Source organism: Primulina eburnea, chromosome 6, assembly GCF_022965805.1.
Source record: "Primulina eburnea isolate SZY01 chromosome 6, ASM2296580v1, whole genome shotgun sequence".
Classification (NCBI taxonomy): Eukaryota; Viridiplantae; Streptophyta; class Magnoliopsida; order Lamiales; family Gesneriaceae; genus Primulina; species Primulina eburnea.
In genome coordinates this window covers 38,260,941-38,282,543 of record NC_133106.1, presented here as the reverse complement: position 1 = coordinate 38,282,543, position 21,603 = coordinate 38,260,941, and the positions used below count along the sequence as shown (strand labels likewise).

The 21,603-nt window shown below is 35.2% G+C and overlaps 5 protein-coding genes across 16 annotated transcripts; 3 read left to right on the top strand and 2 right to left on the bottom strand.

Annotated features, from left to right (window-relative positions):
* Positions 1–283: 283 nt before the first annotated feature.
* LOC140835129 (uncharacterized) lies at positions 284–2,624 on the bottom strand. Its single transcript, XM_073200522.1, has 4 exons — positions 2,568–2,624; positions 2,086–2,127; positions 1,403–1,951; positions 284–536 (listed from the first exon to the last, which is right to left on the bottom strand). The coding sequence occupies exons 3-4, from the start codon at positions 1,937–1,939 to the stop codon at positions 336–338; spliced, it is 738 nt and encodes a 245-aa protein (XP_073056623.1). The 5' UTR covers positions 1,940–1,951; positions 2,086–2,127; positions 2,568–2,624; the 3' UTR covers positions 284–335.
* Positions 2,625–5,041: 2,417 nt separating this feature from the next.
* Positions 5,042–11,145, top strand: LOC140835125 (protein NLP9). Of its 8 annotated transcripts, XM_073200509.1 has the most exons (8): positions 5,042–5,103; positions 5,177–5,254; positions 5,848–5,879; positions 5,996–7,129; positions 7,666–7,710; positions 7,810–8,568; positions 9,218–9,341; positions 9,537–11,145. In XM_073200509.1, the coding sequence occupies exons 4-8, from the start codon at positions 6,233–6,235 to the stop codon at positions 10,691–10,693; spliced, it is 2,982 nt and encodes a 993-aa protein (XP_073056610.1). In that variant the 5' UTR covers positions 5,042–5,103; positions 5,177–5,254; positions 5,848–5,879; positions 5,996–6,232; the 3' UTR covers positions 10,694–11,145. The 8 variants fall into 8 exon arrangements, with proteins under 8 accessions (XP_073056610.1, XP_073056609.1, XP_073056613.1 ...); XM_073200508.1 differs by having other exon boundaries at positions 5,848–7,129; XM_073200512.1 differs by lacking the exon at positions 5,848–5,879 and having other exon boundaries at positions 5,043–5,103.
* Positions 11,146–11,635: 490 nt separating this feature from the next.
* Positions 11,636–14,059, top strand: LOC140835124 (protein FAR1-RELATED SEQUENCE 2-like). Of its 4 annotated transcripts, XM_073200503.1 has the most exons (4): positions 11,636–11,896; positions 12,363–12,790; positions 13,154–13,332; positions 13,609–14,058. In XM_073200503.1, the coding sequence occupies exons 1-4, from the start codon at positions 11,764–11,766 to the stop codon at positions 13,616–13,618; spliced, it is 750 nt and encodes a 249-aa protein (XP_073056604.1). In that variant the 5' UTR covers positions 11,636–11,763; the 3' UTR covers positions 13,619–14,058. The 4 variants fall into 4 exon arrangements, 3 of the variants coding, with proteins under 3 accessions (XP_073056604.1, XP_073056603.1, XP_073056605.1); XM_073200502.1 differs by having other exon boundaries at positions 13,154–14,059; XM_073200504.1 differs by having other exon boundaries at positions 11,637–11,862; positions 13,154–14,056.
* A 753-nt stretch (positions 14,060–14,812) lies between these two features.
* On the bottom strand, positions 14,813–15,916 carry LOC140835123 (calmodulin-like protein 3). Its single transcript, XM_073200501.1, has one exon. The coding sequence runs from the start codon at positions 15,703–15,705 to the stop codon at positions 15,070–15,072; it is 636 nt and encodes a 211-aa protein (XP_073056602.1). The 5' UTR covers positions 15,706–15,916; the 3' UTR covers positions 14,813–15,069.
* An 867-nt stretch (positions 15,917–16,783) lies between these two features.
* On the top strand, positions 16,784–21,486 carry LOC140835122 (uncharacterized). Of its 2 annotated transcripts, none has more exons than XR_012118847.1 (12): positions 16,784–16,971; positions 17,157–17,233; positions 17,350–17,425; positions 18,083–18,155; positions 18,245–18,296; positions 18,632–18,693; positions 19,061–19,124; positions 20,103–20,160; positions 20,242–20,328; positions 20,482–20,575; positions 20,855–21,032; positions 21,122–21,486. XR_012118847.1 is itself a non-coding variant. In XM_073200500.1 (12 exons), the coding sequence occupies exons 1-11, from the start codon at positions 16,883–16,885 to the stop codon at positions 20,945–20,947; spliced, it is 825 nt and encodes a 274-aa protein (XP_073056601.1). In that variant the 5' UTR covers positions 16,784–16,882; the 3' UTR covers positions 20,948–20,960; positions 21,122–21,486. The 2 variants fall into 2 exon arrangements, 1 of the variants encoding a protein (XP_073056601.1); XM_073200500.1 differs by having other exon boundaries at positions 20,855–20,960.
* The last annotated feature ends 117 nt before the right edge of the window (positions 21,487–21,603 follow it).

The window sequence follows — 21,603 nt, the reverse complement described above, 5'->3', positions numbered from 1 at the left end:
ATGCTAGTATATAATAAATTAACCAAAATATCAAATTAATTTTTTTGTAGGGCCCTTTTAATAATTAATTAATAAACTTTCGAATTTTTTAATACTCCAAAGCTAGAAAACACGAATAATTATCTAAAGAATTATTTGGATATATAACTTGAATATCATTACATGCTTCCTTTTCAAACGAGTCTCGTCAAATGTTAAGCAGCCGCTGTCGTAATTATTACACTATTATATATACAAGATATAGAGATAGGTGATGGACAACACGATTTATGGAGGAAAACAGCCCATCCATCTAATGTTAGTATGCACTAAACAATCAGAAAACAATGGGATTGCTAATCTTTGGATTCCAACTTCTTCACATTGTTTAAAGCAGTTTGAATCTTCTTTGACAACGACTGATTATGCTCTTCGATATGCTCACAAATCATATCCAGTTGCCTCTTGTAGGTCGCCGCTTGCCTTTCAAATGTTTCTGCTTGACTCTTCACATTCGCCAGCTGCAAGGACAGCTCCCGGATTTTTTCGGCTTCACTCTGCACACAAATGTGAAAGACGAAGAAACTGAAAGGACAAATTATCTGAAATTTGAGGCAAGTTAGTCTTTATAGCACAGCACGGATTCAGTGAAAATATACAATAAATATCATGATTGTTCTTCCTATAACTCAGATAAATTATAGCATAATTTTTCGAACCAATGCACTTTATCATCTAATGATGAAATAAGAAAATTTTGAATGTATGACTATTGAATCATTATGGGACTTCATCAGATGCAATCACAAATAAATGATGGCATTTGAACAACCCGACCAAGCATCAATAGATAAATAAGCTTTCGAGCATGGGATGGGACATTGGCAGTGGAACCTACATAGTGAGGCAACAATTTAACAAATCTACAGCAGACAAAAAAGATTCATCTTTTGGAAGAATTTTCTTCTTTGTATTCTTATATACGATCACCAAACAACTGATATCTGAACACCAAGATATAATAGATTCAACTGTGTTCAACTTCAACATAATTTGACAAATACTCGATACGATTTTGATCCTTGCCAGAGGCCGCAGTGAGTTAGTTCCAAATATTGGTTGAAAAAACAATATCCAACGTGAAATACTCACTTGATTTACAAGAAATTGTCGAGCTTTAGTCCTACACCCAAGGAAGCATCTCATAAAATCCATTTTTCTAAATCTTGGTAACTTTAGTTATAGCGGAACCTTATCCACATGTATAGCATTAGATTTATTACAAAATGGATCGTATACACTTCATTGAATTTTGAAATGTAGTGCCAGTATAGTACCTCTTAACAATTTTTATACTCCAACACGTTTATTTCAACAAGAGTTTAAATTTAAGTATGCAAGTATGAGTAAGCGAGATATTTACCAGTGAATCTAATGCACCACCACTTCCATAAGCATTTGAAGCCAAAATTGCTTGTCCAGATTTCTTTGAGGGCTTAACATATGGCGGGGCCATTTCATGATTATGCTCCTTCTCAAATCTCGAGACCTTCCATTGGCCACTACCATCACACAAGAAAGATATTGTTGCTTTGCATCCTGTTCGAGTTTCCGCCTTTTTATAACCCAAACCATTGGCATCTGCTTTGTCATCTTTGACCCCTTCTTTCGAACAACAATACGTCTTTGATCTAATCCGTCGAGTTCCCATAAAATAGTACTGCTTTCCTCTACGAACATTAAAACCCATAGCTTGGGCATAGTCGCAATATAACATGTATGCCTCTTCCTCACAATAAACAACTTGTTCTGACAATTTTTTTTCTAGTTCAAGAATACGAGATTCACGTGATCCCTCGTTCATATCAACCACTTCTCCACCAGATCGCGGATTCATGGCCACCTCTTCATCACTGTCTCTGCACACCGCTTCATGCACTTGCAACAATCGTCCAGACATTTCTGATAATTCCTACGAACCAAAATCCTAAAACCAACTGCGAACAGAATTCAGCAAAAATTTCACTTGGAACAAACAAATCCACACTTTGAATTTCAGAGATACGAAAAAAACTCCAAATATATTATGGATAACAAGCTCCCTACCGTGATCCAGTTGGAGTAGCACCGTGCAAAGATGGAGTAGTCCTGCGACAAATTAGACAATAAAACAATGTAAGTGGCTGCTATGATTTGCAGCAGAAAGTGATGACGTTGAGCAGAGCTGCACATTCATTTTACTTAAAAAATAAATAAAAAAAAATCCTCCACCTCTATTTTCCATGAAAATGTGGAAGAGAGCCAACAGTTCTATTTATTTCTTCTCTTACATTTCAATAGTAAAGGCATAGAATCTGAATAAACAGTGGCGGTTACAGATTAAATACGAGACTTCGGAAGATTCAAATTTTTACGGGTATCCGAAATTATGACTCTCACTCCGAAACAGAGAAAATTACCCCAATTTCCCTAGCCCCATCATTGGCTCCCCAATTCAATTCCTGACTGCCTCTACGTACAGGCCTCCGCTTAAATGATAGGTATGACAAGCATGTGAAATTACAGAGATAGAAATAACATCGAATTACCAAAATAATCGGAATACTAATCGTCTTCCGGCATTTCGAGACCGAGTCTCGCTTCTCCTTAAACCCAGATTTTGTGCAATAATTCAGTCGTCGATAGAAAAAACACACATAAATGAATTCAATCATAAAAATACATGGATAGAAAAGAAAAGGGAGACAAACCTTTAACCTGAAGAGAAATTTGACGTGCGTAAAGGCTCAATTGTTGAAGCTAGCACCGCAACGGCGGTGGCGGAGGAGTTAGCGGTGGTGGAAGTAGCGAAACGATCAATGAAATGAGGTGGCGTCTCCTGATTCGCGAGATCCAAAGGTCCGGCTTTGTAGACCGGTTCCACCTAGGAAAGTTTTTGTTTTTTAAAAAAATAATAAATAATAAACTTTATAAAAAGAATTGTAATAGAACCAGAGCCGGGATTTGAAAATCGGGGGTGAATGAATCAAATCGTTAGTAACTTATATCTCACCCGGCTCGATAAAAAGTTCGTTTAAGTACATTTGTTAATCATATGAAGCTAAGCTCAATCTCGACAATTTATTCAAATCAAACTCAAGCCTAACAATGTGTTTGGCAACCAGAATTTGGGAGGATTTCATGGGATTTGGAATTGGATTTGGAATTAAATTTGAAAATTCAAGTATTTGAAATTCTATTTGCTGTTTGGTTTAAAATTTTAAAATGATATTTACAAATACATTTTTTGTATGTGGAAGAAAATATTCGAATTTGGAATTTTAAAATTTTACTGAGCTACTTTTATAAATCATATAAACATAAATAACCCAAAAAAATTTACAAATTAATAATTAATCTCTATTATTTGTGTTTGTAAATTCAAAAATTAATTATTATTTATTAATCATAGTGCACATAAAATATTAATTAAAAACCATCAAACAACTTCAAACTGTAACACAAAATTAATTATTAAACGTAAAAAGAGGTTTTGGTAATTACTATAATTTTTATTATATTAATCAGTAAATCACACACGAAACTTATAAAATTTAAACGAAATCTTTCAACTTCTAAAAAAAGTTAAAAAGAAAAAAAAGCCTTAACTTTGTAGAAACTTTTTGTGGAGAATGATTTGTTGATGAGAATGATGTATTGGATAAAAAATTAATTTTATATTTTTAAAATCCAAATCTTATCAAATTCGATACGATTTGGATATACTCATGGAAATCCCATGAAATCCCATAAAATTATAAACAAATCTGAATCTTTTTTTTGAATCGCCTTGCCAAACAGTAAAAATAGGATTTTGAAATCTAAATCCCATGAAATCTTGGTTGCCAAACACACTGTAAGGATATTTCGGGGCTCGTGAGCTCGCTAACATGTTCGTTAATAGGTTCGTGAGCTCGAGCTCGGCTTGTTTAGATGGCTCGTAAGCTCGAGCTGTAGCTTGATTCATTAATATATTTTTAATTATGTTTTTCGTTTTGATTATTTATAAATAGATTTACACTTTTGTGTTTGGTTTAAAATTAGTATATATATATATATAAACAAGCTCAAATTGTATGTTTTACAGGCTCGAAAACGAGTCGAGCTCAAGCCAAGCTTGTTAAACAGATAAACGAGTTATTAATGAATCAAACTGGAGCCTCGCTTGATTAACATGATAAACGAGCTTTTAACGAGCCGAGCTCGAGTTTATCGCGAGCTTAGTAATTTCAAGCCAAATTGAGCTCGAGCATGATAATAAGAACTCGAATCGAGTTCGAGCCTCTATCAATTTTAAACGAGCCAAGATTTGAGCCAAGTTCGAACCTGATACTGTTTAGCTTGTATTGGATCATTCACATCTCTAACCCCAACTCCTTTGATTTATTTTAAAAATATTAATATTTTCCATTGTTTAAATAGTATAACATACTAACGCTAATAAAAGGAATATTAATAAATCATATTAAATAAATTAATAATCATTTAAAAATTAGCTTTTTAAATATTAATTTTTTAAAATGATTTAAATATTAATTCGTGTTTAGGTAAAATAGTAAAAGAGTTCTTTGTGATTTTAAATTGTATTGAATATATATATATATATATATATATATATATATATATATATATATATATATATATTATTATTGATATGCTGTACACCTACCGTGCATACCCTTTGTGAGCACCGATGATGTGTCACTCACCCATTGGATGCACAATTTTTCTATATTTCATCACATCCAATAGGTGAGTGACACCTCATTGGTGCTCACATAGGTGTGTACGGTAGGTGTGCAGGATATCAAAACTGATATATATAACATAATAATTTATAAATTTAATTTTTTTTATAAAATTCCAAATCAAATATTAAATAAAATTAAAATATATTTATACATGTAATTGGAGTGAAAATGATAGATGTCGTTGAATTTTTCTCATTAAATAAATTTCAAAAGTAACACTTCCGAATTAAAATAAAAGCGAAATATATAACTTTCATACTAAAACGCAAAATATATACAAGCGCAGTCTTCATCTTCCGGACCATTGCATCTAGCTCCGCCGAAGCTCTCGCAGGTACAACGTGATTGCTTTGTGTTGAATAATCAACGGGATATACGTAATCATCTGAAGTTCAAGAGTTTTTTAGATATTTCTTCAATACGAATCCTGCCGAGGATGACATGAAATCCACAGATTTCTGCTGAATTATTTGAATTTAGCTGCTGTAAGTTTGCTATGATTGGATTTTTATTCGTTTTCTGGATTATTAATGTGACATCCAATTGTCAGGTTACTTGCTCCAATTTTGTTTTCCTTATTTCTGTGTTCTGACTGAATTTATTTCCAAATCGAAGTTGTTGTTCGTTCTGCCGTAGGTTAGCCTTTTCCAATAAACAATACGAGGAAAATTTAAGCTTTTGAATTCTACAGGAGTCAAGTGTAATATTTAGTTCTTGTAGCTAGATCTATAAATTTTTTATCCATACATATACTCGTTTTCCACGTATATGGTTATGTCAGTATGTGGTTGTGTAATTGACTCGATCTGGTAATGAATAGAGTATTTGATGTCAGTACGGAAATTTTCTATGTTTAGTGACAAACTTCTGTCATACAAGAAGCTACAGATGGCTTTTATTGCTGATACTTTCTTTATGTAGTCTGCTTTTTAAATGATTTTATGTAACTTTTCAATTCTTTTGGGTAACGATTAGATGTGTTTTTGTTGTCGCAACTTCTTGAAATTTTTCCTAAAACGACACGTTCTTTCTTTCTTTATTTACATTGCTGGCCATTTCTATGTGGATTATTGTTCAGGCTTCTCTGCACGAAATCTGTCAACATACAAGGTTGGTCCCAAAGCTGTCTTTTCTCATTTTATAGACAGAGGTTGTATTATTTATGCTTGTCTTTAATAGTGCTTTTGGGAGTGAACAGGAGTAATTTCGGAATATATTTATTGCAGGCAGAAGGGTCTGCAGTAGTTTTAATCCAATGAGTAGATTATATAACATCGGGGCCAAAGGGCTACAGACAAGATAGAGTTTTTTGGGGAATGTTCAAAAGAGTAAACTAAATTTCATCTGTTCCAGAGCAGTCAGTTTGGCTAGTTGGTTTTAGTTTTTGGCTTGTTGTTTAAGTGGAGTACCCGTTTTTGGGTACGGAAAAGGGCCACAAAAGTTTAGCTCTTTCAAAGGGTCGTATGGAGGGTAAGCATGCAGAATTGATGGACAATGGTATGCGGAGCTTAAAGTGGGAGGAAACATTCGGTAATGTTGCAGAACTGATGAATATTGATACGTATGCTGGGTGGTATGATGGCCACAATGGGTTTTCTGAACAGATGCTTCCCCATTTTGCCTTCTCTGCTGGCTTGGCATCCACAAATTTTCCATCCTTCGATGGATTGAATTTTGTGGATCAGTATACTTCGGAAATTTCAATGGTGGGAGGTGATGCTATGGGAAATTCATTCATAAGCGATGGTAGATTTCATGATACAAAAGGTCATTTTGCGATACCTATTAATCCTGCTGATGGTGGGGTTAATTTCACTGAGAAGGTCGAGAAAAGCTCAAGGCAGCATAATGTAGTGGGTGATGAACGGAACAGTGTGATCCCAAGGCTTCCTTTGCAATCCCTGGCTGAGAAAATGCTCAGAGCTTTATATATATTTAAGGAATGGTCTGAAGTGGGTATTTTAGCCCAAGTCTGGGTTCCAATGAAGAATGAGGATCGTTACATCTTAAGCACTTTTGAGCAACCTTATTTACTAGATCAAACACTTAGCGGATACCGCGAAGTTTCTAGATTTTTTACATTTTCCTCGGAATCAAAACCTGGATCTGTCCTTGGGCTTATAGGTCGTGTATTTACTTCAAAGATTCCCGAGTGGACCTCAAATGTAAAATTCTACAATAAAGCTGAATATTTACGGATACAATATGCCATTGATCATAAAGTCCAGGGCTCTATTGCTCTACCTATATTCGAGGATGATTCCCTTCAAAGGACATGTTGTGCAGTACTAGAACTAGTTACCACAAAGGAAAAATCTAATTTTGATTTGGAGATGGAAAATGTTTGTCGTGCACTACAGGTTGGTTGGTGGTTTCTTAATTAGTGTTATTTCTATTCTTATTTTGTGGCATTTTTCCTCATCTCTTGCTAAAAAGCAAAAAAATGCCCTTTAGTAGCAACTAACAAGTGTTTCTAGGTTATGGAGAAATATTTCTCTGTTTCCAAATTGTCCTTCCTTTTCCTTTGATGTGGTTGAGTATGATATGCTACGTGTAGAAACGGAAGAAACAACTGAGAAAGCAATCACGTGATATAGCAATTAATAAAGTTCCATTCAGATATACTGACTGTATGAGCAAAAATCGTGTATATGATTCTCAATTATCTCTTTGTTTAACTCCAGTGTTTTCAATTTTATTTTATTTTTTTTATCTTATGATTGCAATGAGACAGAGAAATAATATAAGAGAAATTATCTCTTTGTTATTTTTCTTGGTTGTAGAGTCGTTTAACCCGAAGTTCTGCGACTTCTTGTTTTTTTCATTACCCAATCACGAATAATATTTTGTTAATTACATGGGAGATTTTATTCACTGTTTGTCATGAACATTTCAGGCTGTGAATTTAAGGAGCATTGTACCTCCTAGACATTATCTCCAGGTTGTCCTCAAAATTTTTTATAACTTGATTTATCTTGTCCTTTAATTTATGTCGATTCCATGGTTACCATAACACTATTTAAATTCAATTTTTCTGCAGACTCTCTATAAGGATCAGGGGCTAGCTTTAGCTGAGATAACAGATGTTTTACGTGCCGTTTGTCATGCACATCGACTGCCAGTTGCTTTAGTATGGATTCCATGTATTTACATAGAAGGTTCTGGTAGTGAAACCATGCAAGCATCTGCTACAGGACCTAGTATGAGTGCGAATAAAAAGTGCGTGCTGCAGATCCATGATACAGCATGTTATGTGAATGACAAAGATATACAGGGTTTTGTGCATGCTTGCGCACAACATCATCTTGAGGCTGGACAGGGTGTTGCTGGGAAAGCTCTTGAATCGAATCACCCATTCTTCTTCTCAGATGTGAAGGAATACCATGTACATGAATATCCACTTGTACATCATGCCCGTAAATTTGGACTACAGGCAGCTGTTGCAATCAGACTAAGAAGTACTTTCACTGGGGATGATGACTATGTACTTGAGTTTTTCCTTCCTCTCAATATGAGAGGAAGTACAGAACAGCAACTCTTGCTTAACAATCTCTCAGGTACCATGCAGAGGATCTGCAAGAGTTTGAGGACAGTGTCGGATGCTAAATATCTTGGGACGGAAGATACAAATGATAAATTACACGGTGCCGGTGGGGAAGGGAAAAGCACACCGCCATTATCACGGAGGAGTTCTGAGCATTCTCTTGTCAGTGGGAATTCAAACTCCCCTGAACATGTTACTCAAAATATACCGGATTCAGTTACTATGAAAATAGAAACGGATGGTCCTCATGGACAGGTACTTCTGCATTTTCTTATTCACGTTCGCTATTAAATATATATATATATACTAGCACACGTGTTGCATGTATGAGATAGTGGCCAAACCAAAGCTCTAGACATTTAGTCTTTAAAATCCAATCTATAGGCAAGAAATAACTTAACGATAAGATGAGTATTAACAGTAAGTAAAAAAAAAATAAAAGGGGTGGAAGAGGGTTCAATATAGGAAAAGCCATTTTTTTTTTCAAGAGACCAAAGTGTCATTCCATTATAAATAGGTACAGATGTGTGTGTGTGTGTGTGTGATTATATACATGAGGTAACTGATCATGTTCAAATAATAAAACTCGAATTGTGATTTTTGTGGTGACTTTAGTAAATACTAACTGCCTCTGCTTCTTTTGCGTGATTAACTATACCGTAACGATCTTTTAGAAATATAGGCTCTCTTTCCCTATCAGGCCTTTGACATCTCCGTTAGGTCTTATTACATTGAATAAGACACTAATACAGAAACAATCTTACCAAGTATGGATGTATCACAGGTTTTTACTGAGTCAACGGACAATTTCTCTGGTATTGTACATACAAAATTTAGGAATGATAACTTTTCCGTGATAATGGCTTAACAAATAGGACTCTGAGCCCTCTTATGTTTGTTTTAGGTGATAGTTGGATCTAAGAAACTGGTGGAAAAGAAGCGAAGAACTGCTGAGAAGCATGTTAGTTTACACGTTCTTCAGCAATATTTCTCCGGTAGCCTCAAGGATGCTGCAAAAAGCATTGGCGGTGAGTTTCATGCCCACACATGGCTGAAAATGTTTTCCTGTTGATCACTTCTCACACACAAACATGCGAATAGATCTAATTATGGGGAATGGGGAAGTTATGTTCTAGATGACTGAAATGTGGCAGAGATGAACATATTGAAACATTTCCATACAAGGGAAAATGACTTTCATTCCACGTTTCTTGTTTTTATAGTGTGCCCAACAACTCTCAAAAGGATATGCAGGCAACATGGCATTTCGAGATGGCCTTCTAGGAAAATAAACAAAGTGAACCGTTCTTTGAGAAAAATACAAAGCGTGATAGATTCAGTTGAGGGGGTTGAAGGAGGATTAAAGTTTGATCCAACCACAGGGGAAATTGTGGCTACTGGCTCAATCCTCCAAGAATTTGATCCTAAAAAAAGTGTTGTTTTACCATATAATAATCCCTTGGCAAAAGCTTCAGATTTAGTTATCCAGAACACAAAAACAGTGCCCCAATCAGCTTATATCGACATTGAGACCACCATTGAAAAAATGGAAGAGAAGTGCTGTTTAAATGGAAATGATTTGACAGGTTTTAATTTGATTGACAGAAATTTCTACAGGGGAGATTGTAAAATAAATGCTCCTTCCGGAAAGCACGAAGAATTACAGTTGGCCGCGTCAGATGTGAGGCTTTCATGTCCTGCTGGTCTAAACACCATGCCTTTGACAACTTATACGAAATTTCCTCCAAATAATTTTCTTGCAAGAGAAGAATGCAGTAGATGGGCATTGGAAAATGACTATGCGAATCCAGAGCCTTCCGAATCTCGTTTCCTTTCTGGAATCTCGAGTTCTATGGCAGCTGACTATAAGATAGACTCCAAATCAAAGGGTAATATAGAGACTGTCAGAGATGACGGAGCTGTTGAACACAACCAACTTACATCCTCTGGCATGACAGATTCGTCAAATGGGTCAGGTTCAGGGTCATTGATGAATGGAAGTTCATCAAGCATGAAAAGTTATGATAATATGCATAATTCAAAAACCGAGGCAGCCTCTGGTGATAATCATAGTAAACTTATAGTTAAAGCTGCATATAAAGAAGATACCGTTCGATTCAAATTCGACCCTATAGCGGGTTGTTTTCAACTGTATGAAGAAGTGGCCATGAGGTTCAAAATACAAAATGGGCAATTCCAGCTCAAGTATCTTGATGACGAAGGAGAATGGGTGTTGATGGTAAGTGATTCAGATTTCCACGAATGCCTCGAAATATTGGATAATCTTGGCACTTGCATTGTGAAGTTCCAAGTTCGTGATGCACCAAGTACTTTTGGAAGCTCAGGCAGCAGCAACTGCTTCTTGGGAGGCGGCTCCTGATGATAGATATCCACTTGGGTACTGCCAAAATCACCAGTATTTTGTTTAATTATGTTGGTGATTGATTTACCCTTGGTTGATCTCATAAAAATAACGAGAAGGTCGGCTTCCAGGAGATGCGATAATGTTCTTTGTTTCCTATTTTTGGCTTCTCTGGAACGAGGATCAACTTGGGGTCTTTTTCGAATAACGATGTCTTCTGCCACTCGTAGTGTACATGTTGGAAGAATTTGTGAAGGTTTTAGCGGTTAGAAGAAAGTAACGTTCTGTGTATAGTGAGTGCCTCATGCTAGTTTCAGTTTGTACAGTAAAATGTAGTAATTATGGGAACAGGATTAGAATTTTGAAAGCGTAGAAGTTGTTTTACCTATGCTGTCAGGTTCAATGTTTGCTTTTATCATGAAATTCAACAGTTTGGCCCAAATTTTAATCAGGGCATCCTTTGTTTTACTTGGCAATTTTGTTGTAAACACTTTTCCTCAATCTATGCAAAAAGAAAAACCATTCTGCGTCCACCACAGTTGTTATATTTTTCCTAATTTTTACATATTAGGAAAATAAAATTTACTCTGTTTTTTTTATTTGTTCCACTCCATCATTATTTATGCGAAACATTTGTCAAATTTTTATTTTTTTACTTTATTATATTTTAATATATGTTTTCTTTTCAAAGTTTTCAAAATATGATATTACCGTTATTATTTAATACTTTCACTTTGATAAATAAAATCTCATCTTAATTGTACGTCTTAGGCGTGCTATTTTAAAATGAGATTAAAACTAAATAAAAATATTATTTTTATTAGTATAAAAAGCATTTGATATTTGTAATTTTTAAGAATTTTAAGAATTAATTATATTTTAAAACTTCGTAAAATAATGACTGTATGAAAACTTTTATTTTGAGTTTTTTTTAATAATTTCATAAATAGGTAATAGAAATACTTTCTTGCTCAGTCACTCCAAGCTGATCTTATTTTTGTGAATTGTGAAATTAATTTTCACGAGAAGTGTATGGTTTCTGAATCCCTCGGTCGTAACAGTAAATACCCACGATTGTTTCTCTTCAGATGCACAATTTATTTGGGAAAAAAAAGACAAGAAAATTCGAAATCGGGCTGGGATTCCAAATTTTGGAGTGGAGAAATTGCAGAGCGCTAGCACCCACAGTTCGTACTGTAGAACCCCCTTCTATTTTCTTGTGTATGAATGTGTTTGTGTGTGGATGTGCGTATTTATGTAGCTCAGTTTATTAAATTTGAATTACTCGGTTGATTGATCCATTCTCTTTCAACTTTGCTAAGAGATACTTGTGATTGTTAGCACGTATGGAGAAATCGCGAGAAGCTATCAACTTCTTTATTAGAGGAGTTGACTTCTTCTGAAGCTAACATCAGTGGTTTTGTTTCTCTCCGTACAAGAAAGCTAAAATGTTATTGGGGTGATATTTTTGTGCCATGTTTCATTAGTTTATCACTCTGTCTGTGGGTTTTGTTTCTCTTCTTGCAAGAAAGTTTAGATATGGATCTTCGAATGAATCCCTTTCTGCTTATAATTATGTGAAAGTGTGATACAATTTGAAGTAATTATCAGTTATCTTTTGGGCTCGTGCATATTAACAAATGACAATCATCATACTAGACTGATATAGTGCAACATTTTTTCTCAGTGGATGTGGAACAAATTTTGGATGTAGGCAACGAAAGGATCGAAGCATCTGTACTTGAGGATTTAACTACTTGTGAAGCTGACTTAAGTGGGGAACCCTATGAAGGTATGATCTTTGATTCAGAAGACGCTGCTAGAATGTTCTACGACGAATATGCTGGGCGCATAGGTTTTTGGACCCGCATTTTATCGTCCCGTAAATCAGAACGTGATGGGTCAATCATATCACGTGGACTAGGGTGTAGAGGCAATCGAGATGTACAAAGTCCAGGTAAACTATCCAATGACATGGGGCAAAAACGAAGGGAAGGTTGTACTTCAATGCTTATAGTGAAGAGAGAGAATATAGGGAGGTGGGTTGTTAGGAAATTTGTGAGAGACCACAATCATCCGTTGGTGGTTTCATCGCCTAAGAAGCGTCAGACTTTTGTAAGTTTCTTTTAATCCTTTACTACATAGGCTCCTTCTTTATAATGTAAGTCTTGAGCCTTTTCTCGTTCTTCCTTTTTTTTTTTGTGTCCATTGCTTCAGTTTTCGATCCCTATTGCATTTGTTGCAAAGAAAAACTCACTAGATAGAGGAAAAACTGAACTAATTTGGTGAGAGAATGCCATTTCTTTTGTTCAATTTCTTGGGTTCGATTGAAGGCACTTTGAAAAACGCAATTTCTTTGTTAAAAAAAAGATGCAATTTCTAATCTGGACCTCCATATGATCCTTGTGCTTTAAGGATGACATTATTTATGCATTTTTGTAGTTCAACATCTCTGATCAAATTATTCAATTGTTGTAGGATGAGAAAGATAAAAAGATTCAAGATTTGACTGCAGAACTCCGGCTGAAGAAACGTCTAAGTGCAGCATATCGAGAGCAGCTGCTTACTCTCGTGAAAGATGTTGAGAACCATAATGATAATTTAACAACTAAATTGCAAACCATCCGTAGCAATTTAAAGGAAATTGAAGCGAAAAGGCACGAGCTTTCAAATCACTAGACCAAGCTCATTGGATTAGCATGACCTTCTTTCTCTCAAATGATTTATTATGCCTTTTACTTTCACATTGATGGTTACATTTCCAACTTGTTACTGAGGTTATTTATCCATTAAGAAATCTTGAATTTCTTGACTTTTGTTTCTAGGCAGGCTCCTCGCTGTTAATCTGTTTGCCAGAACTACATTTAAAATCATAATCTCATTTTCCCAAAATCAGCTGGAGCCTTCAATTTGTCTCGTTTTTGACCTTGTAGATGTCTTTAAAGGATGGGCCATTTGCTGAATTGTCTAAATCATGGCCTTGCAATAATCATTTATATCAACTTTGAGTTCCATTTTTGGCAAAGAGATGATTAAAGCAAATAGTTGCTGAAGGAATTCGTTGTTCTTGGAGTTTACTGTCCGTATAAAAATGATGCATGTACTTTTTGGATCCAATGGAGGAGCATTTGAAGGAAATTAGGCTGTGAATTCGACCCGTGATCTCCCAAGTATTATGCTCCGAAATGGAGGGTTGTCCCCATGGCCATTGACATGGGAAGAAATCAACAATTCTGCAGCTGTAGATTAGCTTGTATCTTTTTCTTTTGTTACCATCAGTTCGATAACATTATCGAGGAATAAATTGTTGTATGAGTTTTTGTATAATTGTGCTATCTCGTAATATGTGATAAAATGAATCTGAACTGAAACATTGATCATAGATTTGATTATTTAACTATGCTGCTTCTACTGTTATACAAAAAAAGAAAGTTAAAGAAGTCAAAATTCAGTGGAAGGCTGTTCAGTAACGTTAAAACCAATATGGAGGAGCATTCGGAGAAAAGTAGGCTCTGAATTCTAGAACAAGTGAAAATTCGGAAAATGAAATACAACGAAAGGCAGAAAAGTAGCCATCTTTTCACCCGCTTCCATTTCGTTAAGAATGAGAATTAGTTCTAATTGAATCTCAAAAGTTAATTAGATGGAGAGTATTGTTTGAGTACATATATTATGCAACTCTCATTAATTTTATCTAATTGATGTGGACAATTAACATAACTCCTACGTCCATGAATATTTGGTGTGTGAAGTTTACAGGTAGTCCAACTATTGGCAGTTTGGTAGGCTTGAGCTTAAAATTAAGACTTGAACATATCTCAATCTCAAAAATTAACTCAAACGGGAGGATTATCTAAGTCCATATATGCAATTCTCATGAATTTTATTTAATCGATGTGAGACACTATCACAACCTCTCACGCGCAAGAATCAACATATGAAGCGTGAAGTTTACAGATACTCAACTATCGACAATCCAACACATAACGGTACTGGATGTAATTGGACCACCGGTAAACTTTACGACACTAATTGGGCCACCAGTAAACCAAGTTCCAATTTTTTAATACATATCATCAAAAAATTCTTCTTTCCATCTTTTACATAAAAATCTCGGAAGAGTTCCTACGATGATAATCAACCGTGGAAATGCAGCAATCTTCTTTGAAACAAAGCTTATTTACAACAGCAATCTTCTTTGAAACAAAATAATAGACAGCACGATTGACTCAACCAAAATATTCCTTGGAAAGAAGAATTCAAATTTCAGTAATATGCTCACAAAAATCCAATCTTTGCCCGAAAATACATCGAATGGTGTCCACCCCTTCTGTTCCACCGACTGGATCCTTGATCCAACGCAGTAAAGATTAATGAATAAATCAATTGATGATTCAAAGGAATCCTCCCCCTTTCATCATCATCTGAAACTCCTTAAAATCGACCAAACCATCTCCATCCACATCCACCTTCATTATCATCTTCTTGCAATCCTCGACACCCCCTCCTTGCTTCAATCCAAGGGATCCCAAAACGTATTTCAGCTCATCAACGCTGATAAAACCATCTCGATCCCTGTCGAAAACGTCGAACGCCTCTCTCATATCTTCCTCCTCATGCCTCTCATCCACAATGTTTTGATACAAATTCCCAAACTCATCAATATCAACACATCCATCTAAGTTTACATCGATCTTCTCAATCATCAGGCTTAGCTCCTTATCCGGGATCAAGATTCCCATGTTCTCCAATGACTCGTTCAGCTCCTCCTTCGTGATCCTCCCGTCCCCGTTCCGATCAAACATTTGGAACACCCTCTTGAGCTCACTCGCTTCCATCCGACGTGAAACGTTAGCCAACGGTGACACCGGGCTTTTCTTGGTATATTGTTGTTGCTCCTGCTGCTTTTGAAGCGAGAACAGGTGCCAAGAAAAGGGGAAGCAGGCCCTCAATTTCTTGGGTATCAAGTACAAGATAACTGTGTTCAAGAGCTTGTATACGAGGAAAATCCACAACAAAATGGTTGGCATTGCTGAAAGATTTTATTTTTAGCTTGGGAAAAGAAACCAATCCTATGGGTTTGTTGAGGAAAAATTGGAGAGCTAGGAACTTGGGGAAGATGGATGGAGTAGTGAGAATGATATGTGTAGAAAAACAGACAAAAGGGTAAAATTTTCAAAGTTGTTCCTTGGACAAGAGGGATCCCTATATATATGGTTTCCCTATATTATATATGGTTTAGGATTGGAGTGGAGCAAATTGGATCTACGCGCTATTGGTAGAGGAGTGGAAGTGGTGATATTTTTTTAATCAAAAGCGCGTTGTTATAATTGCTCCTTTTGGTGATATTTAATAACGGCAACTTTCCAACAACGGGTGGGAGAGGGCGACTTTTAATCTTACTCTTAAAATAAAGAAAGAACTAGCCGTTGACAGCGGAAGACACGGCCAAGCCAAAGGCCGGCCGACGGGAAACAAAGAACAACAAAAACGCGTGATTACATGGGAAGAAATGATTTTATATTACTATATGTAGTAGTCAGCAAACTAAGCATGAGCCGAGGATTCAAGAATTAAGTATGATGATAATTAATTAATTACAATATTGGTCTCACGAGTTTATTTTGTGAGACAGATCTCTTATTTTGGTAATCAATAAAAAAAATATTACTTTTTATTGTGAATATAAGTAGAGTTGACCCGTCTTACTAATAAAGATTCGTGAGACCATCTCACAAAAAACCTACTCTAAAAAAATTGAGTTAAATGAGTAAGTAAACATAATGTAAAATAGTTAAATGAGTAATTAAGCATAATGTAAAATATTGTTATGGGCAAAGTCCAAGCTCCCAGCCGAAGTAGACAGGTATAATAATATTTAAACATATAAAGAAAAGGTCTTTAGTCATAGAGTTGATTTGGTCTAGAATATTATATTATATTGTCTAAATTGGGTTTTGAATTAAATCCAAATTTTTAAGTCGGCCCAATTTCATTTCAATTGAAATAAAGCCCATATCGAATAGAAATCCAATCCCGGCTTGGAACCGGGCTAACTACTTTGTCCCTAGATTTATTAAACAATTGGAAATTTTACCAAAGAATTTTTTTTTGGAAGGCAGTAATCAACAAGTTCTTAATTTTGATCACGCGATTATATGATTCCCGAAAAACTCATTTTCGCTTTGGATCTCTGCCTCCAAAATCATGTTTGCGTTTCGAAATCATTTGAATCTCGATCTTTTGATCATCCCCATACTCATTCTACACTTGTCTTCCCCAGCATCAGCAATTAGGTATATCAGAGTTTCATGGGTTTTTCTTATTTGGTTGTTATTTGTGGTTTACAATTTACTTTTAGTCGCCCGTGTGTGGAACTTTGATTATTTATCAGTATATTTGATTGTGCATAACTTTATTCGAGTTTTATGGCGATCTGTTAATGATCTTGGTTCATTGTTTATGCTTTTACTCCTGGAAGGATGGATGTGAGCTATCCGGAGAAGCGTCACTGTAGAACTACTGTCCCAGGAAGATTCCTTCTCACAGACGATAATGGTATTGTATTTTGTCTGATTGAATCTAGATTGCGATGATTCTTTCTTTTTCTTGTCGCGAATTTTTTAAATTTAGATTGATATCTATCCTGTGACAACGAGGTTTCATTCTTGCAGGCCTTGTATGCGATTCACTATCAGTTGACCCACTGTCTCGCTGCTGCACAAAAAAAGGAGATCAATTTTCTTGTCAGTGAGTTAGCTCTTTAAGTTCTTTAATAGGCAATTTATACTCCTTACTTATTGCCAGCGAGTGTGAAATGCTGAATTCCAAATAGTAGCTATTGATTGGAATATAATCTATACATTTTTTATTGCATATAATCTGTACATTTTTTTTATCACAGCACGTGCTAAAGGTTGGTCATTGTAGTTCTGTGGGTGAGCTTTTTACGAGAATGAATTTTTTTTAATGATATGAATTTATTGATTATTAAACAAAGCAAATCTATTCATTATATTCACATTTAGAGAATCTTATTTTTGTCTGTTGAAAAGAAAGATGATAGTGTGTATAATTCTCATGTGGTTCTCGTAACATTGTCTAATAATTATGTTAAAATGTATAAATTGTCCAAAAGTGATATAAAAGCACATTTAAGCTTGTAAAACGAAGAACATAAACACCTTACATAGAAATGGCAGTACCTTTTTTTAAAAATTTCTAGGTTGATTCTGTTTATTTCTTCTTCTGAAACTAGTGTTTCCAAATTGAAATGCACGTCTTGTTTATTGTTTTTGAAGAAACGATTAAACTGAAATAACATGTTTATGGTTCTCAATTGGCACAATCATCATTTGCTTGAAGCTTTTTATAATGATCTATTTCTCTCTTATTCTCAACAAGCAGTGGATGCAATCTTCTTTCACAGTGTTGCAACTCATATGAGTATTGTGTTTCATGCTGCTTGAATCCGGCCTCGGTACTTTTTACTCTTCTTTTTTTTCTTTTACTCTGCTTTAGTAACATGCTTTTAGAACAATTGTAATTTGCATTCTACTTGTTCTTCAGACTGATAAAGAATCAGCCCTAAAAGTCAAAATAGCCAAGCCTGTGACTGCTGGTAAATCTGAATTCAGATTGACATTGACTATAACTATTGGTTGATATGCTAAATCAGCTGCTCTTTTCAAGATTTACTTTAGCTTAACAAGGTTTTTTGAGTTAACATTCATATCTTTTGGAATATTCTCAATCGGGCGAGCCTTGGCTCATATTTGATTCACATTCATTCTGAATGTACCTAAAGTCAGCTATTGCTGCCCTTTGACCGTGTGAATGCATTGTTGTAAGTTGTAACAAACATTGCAGGCTTCTTATAGTGTGTATAAATGATTATCTTTTTTTTTTTTGAAATTGAGTTATGAGAAGATTTTGACTTTGATTTCTGCCTCGCAGGATTCTATGGAAGTGTTTTTGACTTTTGTGCTGGGAGATGTCGCCATAATTCTGAGAGTGTGGTATGCTTTCATTTTAGATTGTTTGGTCTAGTTAACCATGTTAACCACCTTATTCAAGGCATTTAAAGAAGTGATAATTGTATTTGACTATCTCATCCTGATGTACTGAGATTGGCCTTAGTCAAACCATTCCTGAAAGCAGTGTCTTTGGATGGTGCGGTAATAGTTACTGTGAAAAGGGCGATGCCTTTGAATCTTGATGTTTTTGTTCCACCCAAAATGTATTTTTTTCTTTTTCATTCATACATGCTTCTTCCTTTATCTTCTACTTACTTTTTGACAATTAATTCACCATTTCATTCTTCATTTTTAAAAATGTATCTAATCAATCTAAAATGGCATTTGATATTCTTTTGTGATATTTCAGGTGCATGAAAATGCTTATTTGAGTGAATACCATCATTGTTTTACCATTCCATCAAATTCATCAGGTTTGTGCATATATAGTTTAACATATAAGGAACTGAAGTTTTCAAGTACCTCTTTCTGATGGTTGACAATTAATTTGTCTCCCCCATTTAGGTTCTTACATGTGATTTGTTTCTTTTCCTGGTTCTAAGTTAACACAAATCCGCTGTATTTTTTTCCTGTACTAAGTTCAGAATGCAATGTGCCAAAAAGGGTATTTTTAGCCCTGGTTTTCAACATCGTCCTCCAGTGGATCAATTTTAGGTTTCTTTTAATTTTACCATACTTGGTTGTGTCTGATTTTAAGACTTTACGAGGGGATTTTTTTTTCAGATTTTACATTTATGCAATTGATTATTTCTGGTAGTGTTAATTTTATAGCTTTGATTGGGGGGATGTTATGTGATTTTTGTGCTCTTTTTGGGGTGTTGGTGTACTTTCTAAAGTCAAGCATGAGATTGGGATTATTATGTATCTTGTATTTGGGGCATTAAATTGCTAAGCCAATAAGCTTCCATTTTATTTTGAAAGATGAAAATGCCTTGTGTAGCTTTGGTCCAGAACTCTACAGATTTTCTTCAAATCTGCTAGGATTGTACGGAGTAGATGCTAATATTTTGAGGACACAAGTCAGTGCTACTGGCCAAAATCTTTCTCATGGCAAGAGTGTTTGAGATGATAACCAAAGCTGCTATTTTTGTCCGCCTATGGTTTACTACAGTACCTGTTTTTCTTCTTAGATTTCATTTATTTCTTTGAGCCATGTCGTGTTTTGTGCTACTTCAAGTTGCTTTATGTTCAAGGAAAGCTTTTGTGGGATGCTTGGGGTAATTTCAGTATCGGAATATTTTGAAGTTTTGTCTATTTCAATGTTTGGCTCTGCTCCTTCATCCAATTCCTTTATGTGTTTATCACCAAGCTATTGTGTTCGAAAAAATTATTGCATGCGAGGTTCTACCTAATCCTGAACTATTCATACTAAAGGACACTTTTAATCACAGGATCTTCTGGTACACAAGTAGAAGCAAGACTGGTTGGGATCAATATCATTATAGGAAGGTAAGATAATGCGTTTTTAGAGTAAGGAAATGACCTTAAAGATAGCTTATCCTAACCTGTTATTTTTTCTCCACGTCATAGTCAAGGGGAATCATGTGATTCAGTTTGCAAGTCTAATGGACAATCTTGTGTGCCCAACAAATTGGCGCTGCTTAATCAGTGTGAAATGTAAGCTTAATCCTTATAAATCTTGTTACTTGAACTCAGAAGTTTATCTTGGTATGATGATTGTTGTTCATGAATCTTTATTTCATTAACGACTTAATTGTTTCTATCTCAGTTAAATACTTGTAACTCTATGATATCCTTTTTGACAAGTAGCATTCAAAAGTATATGAGCTGCAAAGGTTCCTGTTTGTCAAGCGTTGGAGCTGATCAACCGGCTGAAGTTGTAGATGATGCTCCAAAACATCTGGTACCATTGTTATTTTTTTATGTCCACGAATCAGTCCTTGACAACTAGCATATTTTAGAATTTGAGTCCAGTAAGGTTATCTTCAGATTTGAGTGGCAAAAAAATTATTTGTAATTACTCGTTTTACTTGTTTATTTAATTTAGAGTTGCTTCAAGAATCTGGGGGACATGAGAAAGCAACATCTATCTTTAAAAATTCAGTTGCGAAACTAATATTTCGTGCATTATTTAACTCTGACAAAATTTTTATTTTTCCTAATTGGTTTCCCGCATATCCAGAATCCAGGAGCTTGCTTGTACACAAAGACACCATCTGTGCTTTCTTGCAATGGTTCACATAGGCATACAAAGAGGCTTTGCCCTTGTGCATAACGAGTCTAGCAAAGTAATTTTCCCTCTCCACCATAATCCAAGTTATTTGTTTTCTCGAAGTCTATACCATTTGCGAGCATGCTTGGTAAAACTCTCAAGTATTTTTGTCCCCTAACATTTCATGGTTTTTGTTCTATCAGGCGACATCACTTTTCTTTTCTTTTCTGTTTTCAGTTGATTTGAGGAATGAATCCATTAACAAAGGGGCTAGAAATCAACCATGGCAGAGAACACGAAGGCCCAAGGTGATGGTTGACCCTATCACCATAAAGTTCCTTTAATATTTTTATAATTTTGGTTAGGAAACAACGCATTTTTTTCAACTTCATATGCTTTAACAACGCATTTTTTTCAACTTCATATGCTTTAACATCTTAGTTTCGAATCTGATCACATTACAAAAAAAACGGAATATCTTCGAACAAGTCTGTGTGAACAGTGACGAAGATGCTTATGAAAGAGTCGGAGGAGGGGTACTGTACTATGAATACATTAAAATATTTGATAAATATATTTGTTCGGTTTACATTCTAATTTAACAAATTAAATTTTAAATAATAGACTCGGATTACTGCGTTACAACTTAGATGTTCTGGGAGATTCTATCCATGTAGTATAAAATTTCCAGATGTTGTGGTTTGTAAAGCCAACAATGT

What these genes read in the sequence shown, in the direction of transcription:
- LOC140835122 (XM_073200500.1), top strand. Translation starts at nt 16,883, where the DNA reads ATGTTTGCGTTTCGAAATCATTTGAATCTCGATCTTTTGATCATCCCC. An exon ending in GCCATAATTCTGAGAGTGTG is followed by an intron (nt 18,694 to 19,060) that starts GTATGCTTTCAT and finishes GTGATATTTCAG; the next exon opens with GTGCATGAAAATGCTTATTT. An exon ending in ATGATGCTCCAAAACATCTG is followed by an intron (nt 20,576 to 20,854) that starts GTACCATTGTTA and finishes CCGCATATCCAG; the next exon opens with AATCCAGGAGCTTGCTTGTA.
- LOC140835129 (XM_073200522.1), bottom strand. Translation starts at nt 1,939, where the DNA reads ATGTCTGGACGATTGTTGCAAGTGCATGAAGCGGTGTGCAGAGACAGT. An exon ending in GTGGTGCATTAGATTCACTG is followed by an intron (nt 537 to 1,402) that starts GTAAATATCTCG and finishes ATTTGTGTGCAG; the next exon opens with AGTGAAGCCGAAAAAATCCG.
- LOC140835124 (XM_073200502.1), top strand. Translation starts at nt 11,764, where the DNA reads ATGCACAATTTATTTGGGAAAAAAAAGACAAGAAAATTCGAAATCGGG. An exon ending in ACCCCCTTCTATTTTCTTGT is followed by an intron (nt 11,897 to 12,362) that starts GTATGAATGTGT and finishes ATTTTTTCTCAG; the next exon opens with TGGATGTGGAACAAATTTTG. An exon ending in CTAAGAAGCGTCAGACTTTT is followed by an intron (nt 12,791 to 13,153) that starts GTAAGTTTCTTT and finishes CAATTGTTGTAG; the next exon opens with GATGAGAAAGATAAAAAGAT.
- LOC140835123 (XM_073200501.1), bottom strand. Translation starts at nt 15,705, where the DNA reads ATGCCAACCATTTTGTTGTGGATTTTCCTCGTATACAAGCTCTTGAAC.
- LOC140835125 (XM_073200509.1), top strand. Translation starts at nt 6,233, where the DNA reads ATGGAGGGTAAGCATGCAGAATTGATGGACAATGGTATGCGGAGCTTA. An exon ending in CTCCTAGACATTATCTCCAG is followed by an intron (nt 7,711 to 7,809) that starts GTTGTCCTCAAA and finishes ATTTTTCTGCAG; the next exon opens with ACTCTCTATAAGGATCAGGG. An exon ending in TGCTGCAAAAAGCATTGGCG is followed by an intron (nt 9,342 to 9,536) that starts GTGAGTTTCATG and finishes TTGTTTTTATAG; the next exon opens with TGTGCCCAACAACTCTCAAA.